The sequence below is a fragment of the Jaculus jaculus genome, chromosome 15 (assembly GCF_020740685.1).
Source record: "Jaculus jaculus isolate mJacJac1 chromosome 15, mJacJac1.mat.Y.cur, whole genome shotgun sequence".
Classification (NCBI taxonomy): domain Eukaryota; kingdom Metazoa; phylum Chordata; class Mammalia; order Rodentia; family Dipodidae; genus Jaculus; species Jaculus jaculus.
Window position 1 is genome coordinate 35,132,519 of NC_059116.1, and position 16,582 is coordinate 35,149,100.

Here is a 16,582-nt window from a genome sequence, read left to right on the forward strand (position 1 = left end):
TCCTCTGGGCTTTATGCCTGGTAGCAATGGTGCTGGGTTACAGGACAATGGCTGAAAGTTCAAGCTTATGCCCCCCTCCACTCTACCTTTGTTTTGGAGGGGTTTTCGAGGTAGGGTTTCCCTCTAGCCCAGGCTGACCTGGAATTCACTTATGTAGTTTCAGGCTGGCCTCAAACTTAGAGTGACCCTCCTCCCTCTGCCTTCTAAGTGTTGGGATTAAAGGTGTACGCCACCATGCCGGGCCCATTTTATTTTTATTTTATTTGAGGGAGAGTCTGTTGTGTGACCTAGGCTAGCCTTGAATTCCTTGCAGTCCTCCTTTTTCAGCCTCCCGAGGAAGACAGGTGTGAGCCGCCATGCCTGACTTCTCTGCCTCCTGTTCACAGTGCATGAGTCAGCATAATTTGGTGTGTGCCTCTGCAGGAAACCATTGCCAGTGGGGCTCTTAGAATTGAGTTTGTCAAACCCAGCATGGTGGTGCATACCTTTAATCCCAGCATTTGGGAGGCAGAGGTAGGAGGATTGCCATGAGTTAAAGACCACCCTGAGACTACATAGTGAATTCCAGGTCAGCCTAAGCTAGAGTGAGACCCTACCTCGAAGACCAAACAAACAAACAAAAAAATTGAGTTTGTTGGCCTAGTCCTTATGGCTGGCTGTGTCCTGGTCCCCATCTGCTTGGAGTAACAGAGCTTCTGTCCCAGTGCCTGATCCAATCTCCTGTCCACAGAGGTGGCCGGAAGATCAAAGTTACTTCACACCTGTCTCATGCCAGTCCCTGTTGTCTCCCCGTCTAGTGCAGAGGAACATTTTGGACTTCCCCCAGCATGTGTCCCCATCCAAGGACATCCGCACAGCCAGCACAGAGGCTGACAAGAAGCTGTCAGAGTTCGATGTGGAGATGAGCATGAGGCAAGACGTATACCAGCGCATTGTGTGGCTGCAGGTGAGTAGGGCACGCCATCTTCCCATAAGACCACTCAGTAGTGGGCAGAGAATGCCATCTTCCTATAGGACCAATCAGTGGTGGGCAGAGAATGCCATCTTCCTATAGGACCAATCAGTGGTGGGCAGAGAATGCCATCTTCCCATAGGACCACTCAGTGGTGGGCAGAGAATGCCATCTTCCCATAGGACCACTCAGTGGTGGGCAGAGAATGCCATCTTCTCATAGAACCTCTCAGTGAGCCATCCTCCTGTAGGACCACTCAGTGGTTCAATGGTTCAGTGGTGGGCAGAGAATGCCATCCTCCCATAGGACCACTGAGGTGGGGGGGTATGCCATCCTCACATACTACCACTGGGGACACTGGTTATGGCTGCTAAGACTTGTGCATGGTGTAACATCGGGAGTTTGAAGCACAGAGGAAAGCATAGTATTGGTGGAGAGCAGGAGGGGCTCTGCCTTTATGTGGCCTGCACTGTAAGTGCTTAGCCACACCAGCCCGTGCATGTGAGCCAAGGACAGCTGCTTGGAAAGCCTCTGCGGGGGATGGGGTTCCTACCTCCCACAGCTTTTACTGGGAGTGTCCTGTGTCAGGAGGTTTTTTGGGAGGATAGGGTTGAGGTTGGATCTAGCCCAGGCCAACCTGGAGCTCACTCTGTAGTCCCACACTGGCATCAAACTCAGCAAACGTCCTACCTCTGCCTCCTGAGTGCTGGGATTAAAAACATGTGCCACCACACCCATCTAAGGAGTTTTTGAAATTCCATTTTTGTTGAGGCACCTAGAGATTGCCATGTAGTTGTAAAATTGACACAAGGCATAAAATGATGACTAGGCAGAGGGCAGAGCCCAGACCTGTCATCACAGAGCTTGGGAGGTTGAAGCAGAAAGCTCTCAATAGCCTAGCCTAGGCAACCTAGGTAAGACCTTGTCTCAAAATAGAAAGGAAAATGAGGGCAGTAGAGCCCCTGCCTGGAACCCACAGTGAGGGCTGGGGGTGTGGTCAGCAGAACCCTAGCCTAGCCCAGCTCATTTGGAAGCAGGAAAACAAACATGGCGCAGTTGTTGACTTTGGCACACCTCACGGTCTTGCTCATGTTCACTCTGGCTTCTGTCAGCCAAAGCTGTTCCAGTACCCATGTCCTATGAGCACAGTTGGCATGTCTCTGGGATAAGTGCCCAGGAGCATGATAGCCAGACCTGTGGCTCTTGCTCTACTGTTGTGGTATTTGTTTGGTTTTTGTATGTGTGTGTTGTATGTATATATGCACGTCCAGGTGAGGGCACGTTTGTATGTGCGGTGCATGTGCACATACATGCCTGCGCATATGGGGGCCAGGCATCAGTGTTGGTGCCTCCTTCAGTTGCTCTCTATCTTTGTGTGTGTGTGTGTGTGTGTGTGTGTGTGTGTGTGTCACTCTAGCCCAGGTTGACCTGGAATTCACTATGTAGTCTTGATGGCCTTGAACTCAACACTGATCCTCTTAACTCTGCCTTCTGAGTGCTGAGGTTAAAGGTGTGTGCCACCAGGCCCCGCTTCTACCTGATTTTTAAAGGCAGAGTCTCTCATTGGCATGGAGCTCACCAACTAGGCTAAACTGGATGACAGCAAGCCCAGGCATCTTCCTATCTTCACCTTCCTTGTGCTGGGATTACAGATGTGCACCACCATGCCTGGTTCTGGGGATTTGAACTCAGTTCTCATGTTTGTGTGACAGACATTTTACTGATTGAGCCATTGTCCCAGCCCTGTGTTGTTGTTTCTTGAAGTGCAGGCTAGCCTGGCCTCAAGCTCACTAGATAGCTGAGGCTGGCCTTGAGCTCCTGATCTTCCCACATCAGGGCTAGAATTGCTGGCATTCAGGTCACCCTGCTTCTATGTGAGCCCCCTAAAGGCTGGTATGACAAGGTGATCCTCCTGAGTCTTAGTGTGAAAGGTTGGTCCCACACTCTGCTGTGTGATTATGTCCCCTAACCACCAAGGATGATGGGATTCCCTGGCCTCCTAGTCAGTGTTCAGGGCTCCCAGTGTCTCACCTGAGCACACAATCGGCTGCTTCCAGGAGAAAGTCCAGAAAGACTCGCTCCGGCTGCGGCCAGAGGCAGCACGGTACCTGGAGCGGCTAATCAAGCTGGGCCGGAGGAATGGGCTCCACCTGCCTAAGGAGACTCAGGAGGTGAGTGTGGGCCTAGCCCCGGGAGCTGCGGGTGGCACCTGGCTGTGTGAAGCAGCTGGTGCGCCACCTGGGAATGTGGGCATCACTCATACTGCTTAGCCCTGAGCTGGGGTTTCCGAAGACCACCCTCCCTGGGCTGGCTTGACGTGAATGGGCACAGGTGGGTAGAGCAGAGCAGGGACTGTACTGAGGCCAAAGTACTTAGGGGAGGCGAAGTCCATGAGCAGACTGGCCACGCCATTGAGAACATGGCTGGATGCCATCCCAAAATTGGGGCTGGGCCTGAGCACCATGAACCACAGGCTGGGCACTGGAGTGGGAGGGATGGAACCAGTCGTGGGCATGAGCCTGTATTATGGTTTCTGTGGAGAGACCAGGTGAGGCTGGGAGGGCTGTGTCCCATTTCCCAACACTGCATCCTCCTTCCCTGCAGAAAGTCAAGCGCATCAAGAAGCAGCTGAGCCTGCTGTGCATCGACTTCAACAAGAACCTGAACGAGGACACCACCTTCCTGCCCTTCACGCGCGACGAGCTAGGTACGGTCTCCACCCTCGCTCTGTCACTCTGCACGGCCTGCTACTGAAGACAGGGCAGGGAGCTCTGTAGACACCCCACTTGCATATACTTCCTTGTGAGAAACTGCCTCGGCCTGCTGCTAGGTTGGAGGGTAGAGGGGTACCCCCTCCTCCCCATGACTGCCTGCCCTGTGGAGTTATCTTTGGCCTCATGTGATTGGAATGAGTCCTCACTTCAGGCTACACATTGGGAACACTGAAGTCTCAGGGCCTGATGTCTGAGCAGTTTACCATGAGCATGACCTGGGTGGGGCACCCTCTACTCACGTTCATGGCTCACTGCATTGGAGGTCTGCTTGGCTGCTCTGTGGAGATTATCTGTGAAGGCTTTCTGAGCCATGTGGGGCTTTTTTCTCACGGAACAGCTCCTTGGTCTGCTCTGACCCATGTCTGTGGGCACCCGGCAAGGGGGTCAGATCTGAGAGTAGCTAGGAGAGTGTGCTGGCTGCAGCGGGCCTGGTGGGGACAGCAGCCTGTGACAGCAGGCAGGTGCGGGGGCTGTGTTGGAGCCACCCAAGAGCCCGCTGGCTCTGATTGTGGCTGCCAATATGCTGAGTATAACCTGACTCCCTGATTGTTAGTGCTGGTGTTTAGTGTACCCTGACTCTCTGGTGGTTAGTGTGCTTCTCTGATTGTGTGTGCTGGTGCTAGCTTCTGTGTCCGAGGGCATCCTGCTGAGGTCACGCTGTGCCCTTAGGTTGTTCTGCAGGTCTAGCATTGGCCAGGCCTGGGCCTTAGAGCTGTCCTGAGCCGCTGTTGCTCCCTCGGCCTCCTGCCTCTGCTCCCACAGGTGGGCTCCCAGAGGACTTCCTGAACTCCTTGGAGAAGACTGAGGATGGCAAGCTGAAGGTCACACTCAAGTACCCCCACTACTTCCCCCTGCTGAAGAAGTGCTATGTGCCTGAGACACGGCGGAAGGTGGAGGAGGCCTTCAACTCCCGCTGCAAGGAGGTAAGCCGGCCTCCCCTGCAGGACTGAATGTCTCCTGTGGGCACTGTGCCACTCTTCCACCCAGCCCATCTCCACAGCCCAGCGTTTACACTGTGGCCCTGGGGCCGTGTAGGTTCTGTGTGCAAGAGATCTAAGCTGCAGCAGGAAGGGAAAATAAAGCCTGTTTTCTCCCTTCAGTGAGCTGAAGCCACACTGTGCTGGTCGTAGAATACCTTAGGAGTCCCAGACAACCTCTGCAGAGTTTGGGGTGCTTTCCACATGAGTGTGGACCTCCACCTCTTGGAAGCAGGGCTGGGGCTCTGATAGGGGCAGCTTGCCTTCTAGGAATTATCTGTGAGCACGTTGCCTGCACCCCCACCCTGAGTCAGGGTCTCTACTTCTCCAGAGGTTGGGGAGGATCATCCTCACCATGTAAGCTGCGGGGAGGCCATGGCACTGCAGCCTGTAAGAACCCTCAGGGATCCTCACCCCCAGGCTATGGTCCCAGTGGCTAAGAGAAGGTGTGCCAAGAGGGGGTCTGAAGGGTCCCCAGGGTACCTTGGGCACAGGCTGTCAGCACTCCCCCTGGGTGCTCAGCTCACTTGCAGCTCCAGCCCACTGTTCTGCAGTTCTAGGTGAGCCCAGGGCTTCATGGGTGCTGGGAGGGTGCCTGCCTCAGCTTTTGTGACTGGTGGCTCACAGGATTGTCATGTGCATTTCCCAGCCCCCGTCATGCCAGAGGGTCTGCTTTATGTGGGGCAGGATTGGGCAGGGCCAGACCTGGACAGTCAGTGTCCTTGGCACAACAGTGTCTTGGGGACAGCCCCCGACTCCTTTCTGGTGTGGTCCTGAAAGGAACTCTGGGACTCACAGAGCCTGGTGGGTGGGCAAGGGAGGTCAGCAAGTGGCTGCTTGCAGAGGGCACAGGCAAGCAGGAGCCTGGTTCCCAGGAAGGGATGCCCACCCTGTGCTGTGTCCCCACAGGAGAACTGCACCATCCTCAAGGAGCTGGTGGCTCTGCGGGCAGAGAAGTCGAGCCTTCTGGGGTTCCCCACACATGCTGACTATGTCCTGGAGATGAATATGGCCAAGACCAGCAAGACTGTGGCCACCTTCCTGGGTAGTGCAGCGCCCCATGGGCCCCTATGGAGGCTGGCCTAGGGGAAGTCTGGGGGACAGGGCTTCATCCTTCCTTTGCTGGCCTGGGGCTTGTCCCTGCCCAACTCCATCCCTCAGCCCGAAGCCCTGTGACTAGCATCAGGATTAGGTGTCAGACTTGGGGGCGAGGCTTGGGTCTGTGACCCTGGCCTCCACATAGAGTTGCTCTTGCCTTGATAGATCAGTCTTTGGGCTGCTGTGGTGATAGGTGTAGGCCTTGATGATACCTGGCTGCCCCCTGCTCCCTCCCTCCCCTGGGGGCAGGTGGACACAGAGCTGAGGGTAACATGCATTCCCCACAGATGAGCTGGCGCAGAAGCTGAAGCCGCTGGGTGAGCAGGAGCGGGCCGTGATCCTGGAGCTGAAGAAGGCCGAGTGCGAGAAGCGTGGGCTGCCCTTCGACGGGCGCATCCACGCCTGGGACATGCGCTACTACATGAACCAGGTGGAGGAGACGCGCTACCGCGTGGACCAGAACCTACTCAAGGAGTACTTCCCTATGCAGGTGGTCACACGCGGGCTGCTGGCCATCTACCAGGAGCTCCTGGGGCTGAGCTTCGCCCTGGAGGACGGCGCTGCTGCCTGGCATGAGGACGTGCGGCTGTACTCTGTGCGAGACGCCGCCTCAGGGGAGGTGATCGGGAAGTTCTACCTGGACCTTCACCCCAGGTGAGCATGGAACTAACCCACAACTCCAGAGATGTGGTCTGTTCAGGGAATCATCTTGGACCCGTGGTGCAGAACCTTGGGTGGCACAGCCCCTTTCTGTAGCAGTTGTGCAGAGGGATTGGGAATCCTGCTGTCCCTCAAATCCTGCTGACCCGTCTTGCTCCTCAGGGAGGGAAAGTATGGGCATGCAGCCTGCTTTGGCCTGCAGCCTGGCTGCCTACGGCAAGATGGCAGCCGGCAGATCGCCATTGCAGCCATGGTGGCCAACTTCACCAAGCCCACACCGGATGCACCCTCGCTGCTGCAGCACGATGAGGTGGAGACTTACTTCCATGAGTTTGGTCACGTGATGCACCAGCTCTGCTCGCAGGTACGTGGTACGGCTCATGGGGTCCCCTCTCCTCCGTGGGACGACCCTGTGGTGAGGGTGATGCTGTCACCCCTCATGCCAGCGTCTCAGGCTGTTAAACAGGTGCCAGGGGCTCCTGTGCCCACTGGCTTTTTCCCAACCAGAAGGCAGACAGCAAGGGTGGAGGCTGGCTCCTGTGTCTGAGGCCTTCCTCTGGCTCTGTGTCCTGATACTTGAGGACACCAGACTGCCAGGAGCAGTCCTGGATCCTTGTTTGCCGTCTGTACAGACTCTTGTCTCCACAGTCACAGTGTTTGGTGGCTTTGGGGACATAGTTCAACCTGGAGCTCCTCCCAGAGCTGAGATGGTGGGTGTGCTTTGCCTGAAAGTGTGGCTGGGACAAAGCTGTGTCACTCTGGGTACCTAGTAAGTCTGAACTACAAGGCCTGGGGACCTGGGAGGCAGTGGGGCCTCCAGCTGAGCCTGGGCAGTGCACTGTGTTCACTGTGTCCAATCTAGAGAGGTCATGGTACAGGGGACCTTATGCCATAGTGGCCTCCTATGCTTTCTGTGCCCCAAGTCTGGTTCCTCTACCCTTGGGTTCATGGCTTATACCCATGTTTCACCCACCTCACGGCAGTCAGAATATTAGCAGGCCCAACAGGAGCATGGGAACTGAAGCTTGAGTGAGGGACAGAGTGTATGTATTTGTGTATGTGCATTGAGACTGTCTCACTCTAGCTCAGGCTGGTATCACAACTTTGTTTACCATGCTGGGCTGTTGTTGGCCTTTTCAGTATTATTATTATTATTTTCACTTTTCAAGGTAGGGTCTTGCTCTAGCTCAGGCTGACGTGGAATTCATAATGTAGTCGCAGGGTGGCCTTGAACTCATGGTGATTCTCTGCCTCTGCCTCCCAAGTGCTGGGATTAAAGATGTGCACCACCACGCCTGACCTGTTCAGTATTGAGGAGTGAAGCTGAGTCGCTCCTCTCCTCATCCTGCTTGTCCACTTGACCATATTGTGCACCACTGAACACTGTTGAGCTCCAGAATTTTCTTTTTTTAAAATATTTTATTTATTTATTTATTAGAGAGAGGATGGCAAGTAGAAAATGGGTGCATCAGGATCTTTAGGAACTCCAGACACATGTGCCACCTTGTGCATCTGGCCTTACATGCATACTGGGGAATTGAACTTGGGTTCTTTAGCTTTGCAGGCAGGAACCTTAACTGCTAAGCCATCTCTCCAGCCCCAGGATTTTCTTTCTTTTTTTTTGTTTTTGTTTTTGTTTTTCGAGGTAGGGTCTCACTCTGGCTCAGGCGTTCTTTCTGTTTTTCAAGGCAGGGTATCACTATAGCCCATGCTGGCCTCAAAATCACAGTGATCTCTTAGTTGAGCTTCCAGAGTGGTGGGAGTAGAGGCATGCACCACCATGCCCAGCTAACTACAGAACATCATCCCAAATGAAGCCCTGTCTCCATGAGCTGTAACCCCACCCCTGGCACCCATGAACTCACACTTCCTGTCTTTGGATTTGTTTGGGGCATTTCCTCTCATGGAGTCCCACACTGTGTGGCCTTGTGTGTTTGTTTCTTGCTGAGCCTCATTCCTGTTCAAGAAATACTATTTATTTTAAAGGTGTGATGATCCACGCCTTTAATTCCAGCACTTGGGAGGCAGAGGTAGGAGGATGGCCATGAGTTCAAGGCCAGCCTGAGACTACATTGTGAATTCCAGGTTAGCATGAGCTAGAATGAAATTCTACCTCAAAAAACAAAAAGAAAAAGAAAAGAAATACTATTTAACCCTGTCTTTTTATTTATTTTATTTATTTGTTTGTTTTTCTTTTTGAGGTAGAGTCTCACTCTGGCCCAGGCTGACCTGGAATTCTATGGAGTCTCAGGGTCAGTGATCCTCCTACCTCTGCCTCCCAAGTGCTGAGATTAAAGGTGTGCACCACCACACCCGGCTTATTTGTATTTTTTGTTTTGTTTTTCAAAGTAGGGTCTTGAACCCAGAATGATTCTCCTACCTCTGCTTCCCAAGTACTGGGATCAAAGGCATGGACCACCATGCCTGGCTAACCATGTCTTTTTTTTTAATTTTTATCTATTTATTTTTCTCAATTTTTATTAATATTTTCTATGATTATAAAAAGTATCCCATGACTCAAAAGGTATCCTAGTGCTGGAAAGAAGTGACTGGAGTACTGAGTAACATCTCAATCACACCTTCCAAGGCTCAGGGTCTAATGCGGAAGAGGTGGTAGAAAGAATGTAAGAGCCAAAGGAAGGGTAGGACTCTGTACAACGTGCTCCCTCCAGACATAAAATGGCCTGGATATACAAGACCTCATAGGGCCTGACACTACCTACACAAGACCATCATAGAGAAGGAAAAGACCATGACATCAAAATAAAAGAGAGACTGATTGAGATGGGGAGGGGATATGATGGAGAATGGAATTTCAAAGGGGAAAGTGGGGGGGGGGAGGATATTACCATGGGATACTTTTTATAATCATGGAAAATGTTAATAAAAATTGAGAGAAAAAAATTGAGAAAAGGGCTGGAGGAATGGCTTAGCACTTAAGGTATTTGCCTGCAAAGCCAAAGGACCCTGGTTCGATTCTCCAGAACCCACGTTAGCCAGATGCACAAAGGGGTGTATGAATATGGAGTTCCTTTGCAGTGGCTGGAGACCCTGCATGCCCATTCTTTCCCTCCCTCCCTCCCTCCCTCCCTCTCTCTCTCTCTCTCTCTTTCTCCCCCCTTCCCTGTTTCACTGTCAAGTAGCTAAATAAAATATTTTTTTAAAAAATTGAGGAAAAAAAAGGTCCTCTTCAAGTTTAAAAAAAATGAAAAATAAAGTATCCTGTGGTAATACCCTCCCTCCCCCCCATCACGTTCCCCTTTGAAATTCCATTCTCCATCATATCCCCTCCCACCATGTTTTTTATTAGCAGATTTTCCCTTACAAAAGTTGGGTCTATAAACTTGAACTTTGCTTTGTGTCATGCCATGTTGGGTTACCTGTTCCCATGGGGTGCAGGTGTATGGGGGAAGCGTGGGTGGCCAGCAAGGCAAGTGCGGGTGTGGCTGTGGTTTCAGCCCGTTCTGAGTCTCTCTGCAGTGGCAGGAGGAGGTGTCCTGAGGCTCTGCCTGTGTCTTGCAGGCGGAGTTTGCCATGTTCAGTGGTACTCATGTGGAACGCGACTTTGTAGAGGCTCCCTCGCAGATGTTGGAAAACTGGGTGTGGGAAAAGGAGCCCCTGCTGCGCATGTCTCAGCACTATCGCACCGGCAGTGCTGTGCCACAGGAGCTGCTAGACAAGCTCATCAAGTCCCGCCAGGCCAACACAGGTGCGGCCGGTCCTGCCACCAGCAGTGGGGGAGGGTGCATTTGGGGTGTCAGGATGATGACACCTGGTCTCCGAGGCCCCCTCCAACCTCCCTGACTCCCCAACCAGGTCTCTTCAACCTGCGCCAGATCGTCCTGGCCAAGGTGGACCAGGCCCTACACACCCACACAGATGCAGACCCTGCGGAGGAATACGCCCGCCTCTGCCAGGAGATCCTCGGGGTGCCTGCCACGCCAGGTAGCCTTGCAAGTCATGCCCACCTCAGATGTGTGGCTCCCACCTGGGCCTCACTCTGGTTGTACTGCTCGTCCCCTCAGGCCTGTGGTCCCAGCCAGAGATCCTGTGTCCTTGTGTTGTCCTCATGGCCCTCCCAAGAGGCATGGCTCACAGGGTCACCAGGTCACATCTGGGGCATTTATGTAACAACCAGCCTGGAGTGGATGGAGGGCAAGGTGACAGCTGTGCACCCCATAGTGCCCTGTGGGCAGTGACAGGCCCTGCTCACAGGGTGCAGCTGCCGGTATGCTCTTCTGGGGCCTGAGCCTTGTTCTGGGCCTTTGTAGGGACCAACATGCCTGCCACCTTCGGCCACCTGGCAGGAGGCTACGATGCTCAGTACTACGGCTACCTGTGGAGTGAGGTGTACTCCATGGACATGTTCCACACACGCTTCAAGCAGGAGGGTGTCCTGAGCCCTAAGGTGAGCACCGGGGGTCCGCCCAGGGTCTTTCAGCCTCAGGCTGCAGGGCCAGATCTTTCCAGGCTTTGCTGGGGAACCCTTCTGTGACCCAGCAGGGATTTTAGGCCTTGTTTGCAGCTGTATGTGGGCATATGCCCAGGGATTTTTATTTTTATTTTTATTTGAGAGAGAGAATGGGCACACCAGGGCATCCAGCCACTTACAGTCGAACTCCAAACCTGTGTGTCACTTTGTGCATCTGGCTTTATGTGGGTGCTGGGGAATTGAACCTGGGTCATTAGGCTTTGCCAGCAAGCACCTTAACCACTGGGCCATCTTTCCAGCCCTTTGTGTGTAGAGATTTTGCCCCAAATCTACAGCACCTCCCTACTTCCCTCTCTCCACCCACAGGGCTGGCTGGACACAGTCTCTGCTGCCCTGTGCCTCACCCGTCCTCCTCTGCCCACAGGTTGGCATGGACTACCGCACCAACATCCTAAGGCCTGGTGGCTCCCAGGACGCCAGTGCCATGCTGAAGCTCTTTCTGGGCCGTGACCCTAAGCAGGATGCCTTCCTGCTGAGCAAGGGCCTGAAAGTGGAGGGAAGTGAGCCAGCTGCCTGCTGACAGCACCCACCCGCAGAGCCCACCCGCTCCCTGTGCCTTAGTTCCAGCCCAGGATGGATGGGCGGCTGCCGGTGTCACAGGCTCTGCTCCTCGGTCCCTGGGACCGGGCCTAGGTTCCAGCCCTGGGCCTCCTTGTTGCACTAACGTCTCCCTGGGCAACACCCTAGTGTGTTGATGGTTCTGAGATGCCGCCATTAAACACTTCACATGGGACTCGTGCCTGGTCTCTGTCCTGCTGTGCCATGCCCTGAGCATTCTGGGCTGTGATGTCCTGAGTCTCTGAGAACAGCCTAGCTAGCTGAGGGCTCAGGCCACGACAGCAAAGCTGGTGGAGGGACCATTTGCAGACCAGAGAAGTGCTAGGTCTGCCCCTCGTATACGTCTGTGTCCTGATTCCATGGTCCAGGTTGGCCTCTTGGGATGGGGTGTAGCCCAGGCCCATAGAGAAGCTGGTCTCCCCCAAATCAGCTGGTTGGCCATGGGCTTTGGGGCCTGCATTTCACTGTCTGGAGCCTCAGAGCCTTGGGCACCTGCAGAGTGTTCTTGGATAGTAGGCCCCCTAACTGATCCCCACTCCCCAGCAAGTATCACTGTGGTTACCTGAGGCCTGGATGAGAGGGCAGGAACCACAGGCCTGGTGGAGTGAACACCAGTGAGTTTCTGCAAGGTCCACCCAGCCCGCAGGAGCTGGGGATGGGCCTCGGGCCTACCTATTCACATGCTGAGCTGTGGTGTGTGCGAAGAACCTCAGCAAGTGACCCCCCTCCCCAAGCCCTGCAGGCGGGGCGGTCTCTACTGAAGTCACGAAGATCTAAGTATGGGCTGTGTGGGCTTGGAGGATAGTGCCAGCCCTGAGTTTCTAGCTTCTTGCCAGCTGTGCCCACAGTCATGTGTTCTTGAGGAGGGTCTCTGTTATCCCCCGGTTTGGAGAAGGGATCAGCTGAGGGAGACCCGACTACAGGCTGAAATCTCCAAATGGCTGTCCATCTTAAGCCTCTGTAAGCTCATTATCTTAGGTATTTGCGGCAGAAAGCTGACACAGTGCCCTTCAAAGGTGATCCAAAGCTAGGGGTGGTAGTGTGCACCTGCCTGTCATCCTAGCAATGGAGAGACAGGCAGGGAGATTTCAAGTGCCAGCCCAATAAGACCCTGTCTCAAAAAGGATGGCAGAGTGTAGTGGTGTCAGGTGACTGCAGTACCGGACGCTTCCAACAGATGGCAGACCCTCACCATGTCTTGCTCACCTCAAGGTTCAGATGGAACCAGGCTGATGCATTTACTAAACAGTCACACACAATTTCTTACTTTCCCCACCCCACCCCAGGTAGGGTCTCGTTCTAGCCCAGGCTGAATTGGCAATTCAGTTTGTAGTCTCAGGGTGTCCTCGAACTCATGGTGATCCTCCTGTCTTGGCCTCCCAAGTACTGGGAATAAATGTGTGTGCTACCATGTCTGGCTACAGTTTTAAATATAGTAACCACAGCAAAAGAAAGGATCAACTTGAATAATTTATTTTACCCAAAATATCCTCCAGACATTGAAATTTTTTGAGGCTGGCTTCCTTAACAGAGCTTGGTATCATTTATTTGAGAGAAAGAGGCAGATGGAGAATGGGTACTCCAGGACCTTTAGCCACTGCAAATGAACTCCAGATATATATGTACCACTTTGTGCATCTGGCTTTCTGTGTGTATTGGGGAATCAAACCTGGGTCCTTTGGCTTTGCCAGCAAGTGCCTTGACTACTAAGCCACCCCTCAGCCTGCTTCTTAAAGATGGTGAACAGGGGCTGGAGAGATGGTTCAGAGGTTAAAGGCACTTGCTTGCAAATTCTGATGGCCTGGATTCAGTTCCCCAGTACTCATGTAAAGCCAGATGGTTGTGTAGCAGCAAGAGGTCCTGGTGCCCCCCACCCCCCCCACACACAAACACAGGCAATAAAAACTTTATGAAAAGGGGGGGGGCTGGAATGATGGCTCAGCAGTTAAAGACACTTCTCTGCAATGCCTGATGGCCCAAGTTTGATTCCTCAGTACCCATATAAAGCCAGATGCACAAAGTGGTGCTTGTGTCCAGGTTCATTTGCAGTGGCAGATGGCCCTGGCCCATTCTCTCCCTAATTTTTTTTCCTAATTTTTGTATGTTTGAGGTAGGGTCTTGCTGTAGCCCAGGCTGGCCTGGAACTCACAACCATCCTCCCATTCTGCCTCCTGAATGCTGGGATTAAAGGTGTGCACTACCACACCCTGCTGATTTTGTTTTTCAAGGTAGGGTCTCGCTTGATCCCAGGCTGACCTGGAATTCACTATGTAGTCCCAGGGTGGCCTCGAATTTACGGCAGTCCTCACACCTCTGCCTCCTGAGTACTGGGATTAAAGGCATGTGTCACCACGCCCAACTTAATATGACTTTTAAAATTAATTTATTAGAGAATGGGTGTGCCAGGGCCTCTAGCCACTAAAAGAACTACAGACACGTGCCAGCTTGTGCATCTGGCTTATGTGGATCTTGGGGAATCAAACCTGGGTCCTTTGGCTTTGCAAGCAAACACCTTAACCACTAAGCCATCTCTCCAGCCCTCCAAAATGTATATTTATTTTATTATTTGATTTTTTGAGATAGGGTCTCACTCCAGCCCTAGAATTCAGGCTGACCTGGAATTCACTCTGTATTCTCAGGGTGGCCTCAAACTCACTGTGATTCTCCTACCTCTTCCTCCCGAGTGCTGGGATTAAAGGCATGTGTCACCACTCCAGGCCCACTAATTTTTTTTAAAGATGGTGGAAAGGAACCTCTCTGGGCATGCTCAGTTTTCCCAAAAAATAACAGTTTTTAAGATTTTATTTTTTTTTATTACAGTCAGAGGAGGAGAGAGAGAGAATGAGTGTGCCAGGGCTTCTAGCCACTGCAAATGAACTCCAGACGCATGTGCCACTATATGCATCTGGCTTATGTGGGACTGGGAGAATTGAACCTGTGCCTTAGGCTTTGCAGGCATATGCCTTAACTGCTAAGCCATCTCTTCAGCCCCTCCCCGCATACATTTTAGCTGAACAAAATGTTGAAAGTTTGGCCGGGCGTGGTGGTGCACGCCTTTAATCCCAGCACTCTGGAGGCAGAGGTGGGAGGATCGCCATGAGTTTGAGGCCACCCTGAGACTACAGAGTGAATTCCAGGTCAGCCTGAGCCACAGTGAGACCCTACCTTGGGGGGGAAAAAAAAAAGTTGAAAGTTTAATACAGAAGTTCATCCCTAAAGTTGCCTGCCTCAATTAGTAGCTAATGCCTTCTAAGATGATACAGCTCCTACATAACACCTTTGCCAGCCTCCTATAAACAAACCATCCCCCCACAGCACAGCATCATTCCAGACTTCTTTCCCACAAGAAAATTTGCACAACTCAAGCCAGGTGTGGTGGTGCATGTCTTTGGTCCTAGCACTTAGAAATCGGAGAGGTAGAAGGATCATTGTGAGTTCGAGGCCACCCTGAAACTACATAGTGAATTCCAGGTCAGCCTGGACTACAGTGAGACCCTACCTCAACAAACCAAATAAAAAATTTACACAACTCCAGGAAAATGGAAAATGTGCAGTCTGCCAGGCATGGTGGCCCACGTCTTCAATTCTAGCACTCCAGAGGCTGAGGTGGGAGGACAGCTTTGAACTGAAACTACATAGTGAATTCAAGGTCAACCTGGGCTAGAGTGAAAACCTACCTCAAAAAATTAAAATAAACAAAAAGTAAATTTATTGAGGCAGGGTCTCTACTTCTGGCTAATCTGTAACTCAGTGAAGCCTCAGGCTGGCTGTGAACTCCTAGTGATCCTTCTACCTCAGCCTCCCTAGTGCTAGGTAAAACAAGTCTCAATATGTCATTTTACTATTTATTAAAGATGATTTCAAATGTTTCAGTGTGTAATTGGTGTGTGTGGAGCGAGTAGGTCACAATGGGTCTCTGTTGAGGGCACCTGTACTTTGTCCTGGCCATTTCTTAAGTCTTTCTCTGCTTCCTGAAACACCACACGCCCCGCCCCACCCCCCAGACTGGTACTGGGTTAGAATTCAGCTGGCATACACATGGCCCTGGCTACCAGCACTACATAAACTGGGCATGGTGACACATACCTGTCCTCCCATCCAAGCACTCAGGAGTTGGAGGCAGATTCAGAAGTTCAAGGTTAACCAGATGTGTTGCCAACACCTTTAATCCCAGCACTCCAGAGGCTGAGGCAGGAGGATCTCTGAGTTCAAGGCCAGCCTTGGCTAGAGTGAGACCCTGCTTGGGGCGGAGGGGGGGGGGGGAGACTGGGGGTGGTGGCACACGCCTTTAATCCCAGCACTCAGGAGGTAGAAGTAGGATTGTCATGAGTTCTAGGCCATCCTGAGATTACATAGTGAATTCCAAGTCAGCCTGGTCTGGAGCAAGACCCTACGTCGAAAAACAAATTCAAGGTCATTGTTGACTACATTAATAGTTTGGGGCCAAGTTGGACTACATGAAATCCTGTCTCAAATACGTATGTGTTTGTGTAGCGCCATGAGTTCGAAGCCAGCCTAGGACTACAGAGTAAGTTCCAGTTTAGCCTGGGCAAGAGAGGCCCTGCCTCGAAAAATATTTTTAAAAGGGTGGGGGGAGGCTGCAGAAATGGCTTAGCGGTTAAGGCGCTTGCCTGAAAAGCCAAAGGACCAAGGTTTGGTTCCCCAGGACCCACGTAAAGACAGATGCACATGGTGGCGCAGGTAATGAGTTCATTTGTTGCGGCTGGAGCGCCCATTCTCTTTCTATCTGCCTCCCCCCCCCCGCCCCTCTCCTCCCCCCCCCTCTCGCTCTCGCCACTCTCTCAAACTGACTCTCAAGTAAAAATGTACATATACATACATATATGTTGTATCAACTACATTATGTTACACATTATATTTACAAACATCTTATTTCACCATTTTATGTTTATTATATGTGTCATGTCTATATTACTTACTTCATCACTAAAACCCCAGAGTTGCACCAACGACTAGCTTTCCCAGCCCGGCGGAGACAGCGTTCACAGGTGGCGCGAATGGCGGGGGCGGAAGGGGATGTAGCGCGCTCTGCCTGCTGGGACTTGTAGTT

General features: G+C 52.4%; 1 protein-coding gene across 1 annotated transcript in view; it reads left to right on the top strand.

Annotated features, from left to right (window-relative positions):
* Thop1 (thimet oligopeptidase 1) overlaps positions 1 to 11,686 on the top strand; it is a 32,085-nt gene extending 20,399 nt beyond the window's left edge. The window contains exons 3-13 of the mRNA XM_004654924.2: positions 798 to 946; positions 3,010 to 3,123; positions 3,557 to 3,659; positions 4,489 to 4,649; positions 5,613 to 5,748; positions 6,089 to 6,455; positions 6,624 to 6,825; positions 9,984 to 10,170; positions 10,278 to 10,406; positions 10,733 to 10,869; positions 11,318 to 11,686. Coding sequence (XP_004654981.2) covers positions 798 to 946; positions 3,010 to 3,123; positions 3,557 to 3,659; positions 4,489 to 4,649; positions 5,613 to 5,748; positions 6,089 to 6,455; positions 6,624 to 6,825; positions 9,984 to 10,170; positions 10,278 to 10,406; positions 10,733 to 10,869; positions 11,318 to 11,473 — 1,841 coding nt within the window. The 3' untranslated portion in view covers positions 11,474 to 11,686. The remainder of the gene's footprint in view (positions 1 to 797; positions 947 to 3,009; positions 3,124 to 3,556; positions 3,660 to 4,488; positions 4,650 to 5,612; positions 5,749 to 6,088; positions 6,456 to 6,623; positions 6,826 to 9,983; positions 10,171 to 10,277; positions 10,407 to 10,732; positions 10,870 to 11,317) is intronic.
* The last annotated feature ends 4,896 nt before the right edge of the window (positions 11,687 to 16,582 follow it).